The following is a 4718-nucleotide window of genomic DNA, read 5'->3' on the forward strand; positions in this document are numbered from 1 at the left end:
GGTTGTCACTGGACTCAGGTAAAAAAATACCACAACCATGAACATTGTTACAGTTAGAGGCCCTCTTGGTTCTCCGCAATGATACTGAGCATGTTCACAAGGGGTTCCCATTGTTTAGTCTTAAACAACCATCTTTAAAAGAAGAAAAAAAAAACCAACTCAGCACACTACCATTAACTTGTTTTAATGTTTCTTCACAAATAATAAAGTACAGACAAGGAATAATCATAATGTTGTGGCCAACATTATAAATACGGAATTATAAATTTAAAAAATTTTCTGGTTTAAAAAGTAAATCTGGTATTAATGCAGCTCTGTGGGGTCTGCGTCTAGTAGGGCCGATCTCTGTGCTCCTGGCGGTGCTCGCCTTTGTCCATTTTTCCAGGTCCTCCACGCCCGCCTCTTCTTCCTCCCATTTGTTCCATCAAAGATCCAGTGGGTCCCCCAGGGCCACCTCGTCTTCCTCCACCGAAGCCACCACGGTCCATGCCCCGGCCACCATGGAAGCCACCTCTGTCTCCACCACAGCCACCTCTGAACATTCCACCAGGGCCACCACGGTCCATGAGGCCACCTCTTCCTCCCTGCATGCCACTAGGGCCACCTCTGCCACGGTCACCACCCAGAGGTGGGAAAGGTGGTGGAAGAAAGCCTTCAGGCTTTGGAGCCTCACACTGGTTGCACTCTGTTCTCCAGGAGAAGTTCTGGTTTCCACACCCCTTACGGGGGCACTTTCAGTCTCCAGCTCGGTGCCAGATGTTTCCTCCTCCAGATGGGTTCCCTCGAAAACCACGGGGCCCTCTTGGTGGGAAGTCTCCTCTGTCTCCTCCACGGCCTCCCATGCGACCCATGGGTCCCCCAGGACCTCCTGGGCCCCCTGGACCTCCCCGGAGCAGCGGTGGTGTCATCCCTCTGCCCTCCCGCGGTGGCGTTCCACCTCGTGTGCTGTTCATTGGAGGCTTCTTACGAGCAAGAGAAACTAAGTTTGCTCCCTTGAAAATCTTTCCCGTCAAACCACTCCACGGCAGCCTTGGCGGTAGGTGGGTCTTCACAGGACACCGTAGCATCACCTTTGGACTTTCCTGTTTCCTTGTCCAAGTAGATGTGGATCATGGGTTGTCCAGTCCTCTTGTTCATCTTCACAACTCCACATTGCTTAAAGAAGTCTGCCAAGTCATCTAGAGTCACATTGTCATTTAATCCTTGCACATAAATTGCACTGTTGTCACAGTCTTCATCTGGATCTACAGGTGGGCCTAAATTAAGATCTGGTCCTTCATCCATGGGTCCACCAGGCTTATTGAAGCCACCTCGCTCTCCAGTGCTGCCCATTCCACCATGTCCTCCTCCCTGCCCACCTCTGCTCATGCCTCCACAATCAAATGCCCCTCTTCCCCTGCCCTGGTTATCAGGGCCACTCATGCTCCAGTTCTCTCCTGGTCTGGAAAGTCCTCCAGACTTCTGCCCGTAAGCACTCATGCTACTGGGGTGGTCCTGTCAGAATGAACTTTGCTGCCCGTAGCTGCTGCTCTGTTGGCTATATTGACTTGGTGCCTGGCTGTAGGATCCAGTCTGGGGTGGGGGGAACTAGTGGGCGGCTGCTGCCCATAGCTGCTTTGTTGACCATAGCTACTCTGCTGTCCATAGCTGCTCGGCTGCCCATAGGTGTTCTGCTGGGAGCAACTGCTCTGATCATAACTAGTCGGCTGTGTAGAGGAATAGCTGGTAGGAGGATAGGATGGCAGTGGGCTGACTGGCTGCATGGGGTAGCTCCCAGGCACATGGGGGTAGCTGTAGTTATTCTGCCCATATCCCAGGCTGGGCTGGTTGTAACCCCCTGTGCTAGACTGAGGTTGATCAGTCTCAGCAGGTTTGTTACCATCCTGCGGTCTTGTAGGTGTGGTGGCTGCCGGCTGCTGCCCGTAGGCTGGGTAAGCAGGCGGAGTGCCTTGCACAGACTGAGCTGCATAGGAGGCCTGGGTAGTAGTGACCGTAGCAGTGGTGGTATCGTAAGCACCAGTGCTGTGCCCCTGGACAGGCTGACTGTACGTCTGGGGGGCAGTTGGAGTAGAATAACCAGTAGGACGCAGTCCATAAGAAGTTGCATAGGCGGACTGCCCATGGGTCGCAGTGGCCTGACCCTGGCTATAGCTAACATCAGTGGGCTGTCCATAGGTTCCATAACTTTGCTGCCCATATGCCTGGGTGGTCTGTGCATATCCTTGAGTGGGCTGGGTGGTGTAAGCACTGTAGACCTGCTGGGCTGCAGCCTGGCTGTAGGTACTATAATCCATGGACGCCATTTTCTCTCCTTCCTTCTCATTCTCTCAACGTCTGTCTCCCTCTCGCTTTCCCTCTATGTTTATTTTTTTAAACAGCTTTGTTGAGGTATAACTTGTATACAGAGAATTACGTGTATTTAATGTGTACCATTTGATGAGTTTGGACATAGTTAAACATGTGGCCACAATCAAGGTAACAGATATATCCTACACCCCCCAGACTTTCTTTGTGTTTGTTTTTTTGTTTCTTTGTAGCTTATGTTTTTTAGAACACTTAACATGAGATCTACTTTCAATAAATTTTGAAGTGCTCAATAATGTATTGTTAACTATGGGTTAACAATATCCTAGATCTCTAGAACTTACTCATCTAGCAAAACTGAAACTTCATACTCTCCCCCAGCCTCTGGCAACCACCTTTCATTCTCTGCTGTATGAGTAGGACTGTTTCAGACACCTCGTATAAGAGGAATCATGGGGTACTGTCCTTCTGGGACTGGCTTATTTCACATAGCATACTGCCCTCCACATTTAATCACGTTCTCACAAATGGCAGGGTTTCCTTCTTTTTTAAGGCTGAATAATATGCCATTCTGTGTGTATACCACATTTTCTCTATCTATTCATCTGTTAATGGACAGTTCTTTTTAATTTTTTAAATTAAAAATTTTAATGTTTTACTATTTGAAGCACTTCTTCTTCTTTTTTATTGAAGTGTAGTTGATGTACAATATGATGCAAGTTATAGGTGTACATTATAGTGATTCATAATTTTTAAAATTTAAATTTATGAATTTCCATTTCTAGTTACTATAAAATATTGGCTCTATTTCCTGTGTTGTACGATATATCCTTGTAGCTTACTTTATATGTAGTAGTTTGTTCTAAATCCCCTACCCCTATATTGCCCCTTCTCCCCCTCTCCCCACTGGTAACCACTAGTTTGTTCTCTATATCTGTGAGTCTGTTTCTTTTTTTTATTATATTCACTAGTTTGTTGGGTTTTTTTAGATTCTACATGTAAGTGATATCATACATTATTTGTCTTTCTCTATTCTGTTTATTTTCACTTAGCATAATGCCCTCCAAGTCCGTCCATGTTGCTGCAAGTGGCATTATGTCATTCTTTTTTATGGCCAAATAATATTCCAATGTGTATATATACCACACCTTAATCCATTCAACTGTTGATGGACACTTAGGTTGCTTCCCTACCTTGGTAATTATAAATAATGCTGCTATGAATATTGGAGTGCATGAACCTTTTTGAATTAGTTTTTTTTTTTTTTTTTTTTATATACCTAGGTGTGGAATTGCTGGGTCATAGGGTAGTTCTAGTTTCAGGTTTTTGAGAAACCTCCTTGCAGTGGCTGCACCAATTTACATTCCCACCAACAGTGTTGAAGTGTCCCTTTTTCTCCACGTCTTGGCCAGCATTTGTTATTTGTGGGTTTTTTTGATGATAGCCATTCTGACAGGTGTGAGGTAATATCTCATTGTGGGTTTGATTTGCATTTCCCTGATGCTCCATTCATCTATCTATGGACACTTTCTAAAACGTCCCCTGAGCAACCATGTAATAGAATAAATGTTAGTGATATTAATCACGTCTCATTTTTGCCATGGAAGCTGGGGGGCTCTGAGTCAAATGCACAGCTCAGTTTCTTAGGATGTTACAATGCATTGTGGGGGCCATCCTTATCCTCGCAGCAACTTAATTTTTCCCATGGTTTTCTCTTTATCCTGATTCATTCATTTCTTTTTAAAATTTAATTCTGTCATATTATAACAAGCTTCCACCACTCCTTATTCTAACAAGGTTGGGTGTGAAAAAAGGCATCACAAACTTTCTGTCGATGTGAGAAATGTGAATCTTTTTAAGTGTTGTTTTCAAGGGCTTGAAGGCAACACCCAGATAACAAGATAACATGAAAGCTGTAGAGATAAATTGTGAATCTATGTGAGCCTCAGGGTGGCTTTTACTTACAAATCTCATTTAGTTCTCAGAGGGCTGGATGGACATAAGCTGGGGATTCAGAGACAAAGAACTCTGGGGTCAAAGCTTCCCTCTCCCTGACAATGGGAAAATGGTGTATTTGCAGCAGAACATCCTATGAAGAGTCTTAGGGGATGAGGATACACTCAGGAGGGTAGTGGAAGGGAGGGAAGTCTATTTTGAGGAAATTATTACAAGATTACCTTCACTTTCAAGGTATAGCAATAGGTCATTATTATTAACTTGTGAACTTGGCAGGGAGAAAAAATCAGTTCTATGAAATCATGTATTATGTCCACAAAGGGCTGATTACTGGCATTTTTCATCTGGTCATAAAGGCATTCTAGGCACATAGTCTTGGTTTTCTTGGTTTCTATTTCTACGGATTTCCCCACGGTTGTAAAACAGAGGGATGGACACTGTAGTAGGTACCAGCCTTG

At 44.9% G+C, this 4718-nt stretch overlaps 1 protein-coding gene across 1 annotated transcript; it reads right to left on the reverse strand.

The window, feature by feature from the left end:
- Positions 1 to 204: 204 nt before the first annotated feature.
- LOC105102069 (RNA-binding protein EWS-like) lies at positions 205 to 2353 on the reverse strand. Its single transcript, XM_064479407.1, is given in 3 exon segments — positions 205 to 981; positions 983 to 1581; positions 1584 to 2353. Coding segments are annotated over 3 exon segments (1971 nt in total). The 5' UTR covers positions 2304 to 2353; the 3' UTR covers positions 205 to 329.
- Positions 2354 to 4718: the final 2365 nt, after the last annotated feature.

The sequence above is a fragment of the Camelus dromedarius genome, chromosome 26, assembly GCF_036321535.1.
Source record: "Camelus dromedarius isolate mCamDro1 chromosome 26, mCamDro1.pat, whole genome shotgun sequence".
Classification (NCBI taxonomy): domain Eukaryota; kingdom Metazoa; phylum Chordata; class Mammalia; order Artiodactyla; family Camelidae; genus Camelus; species Camelus dromedarius.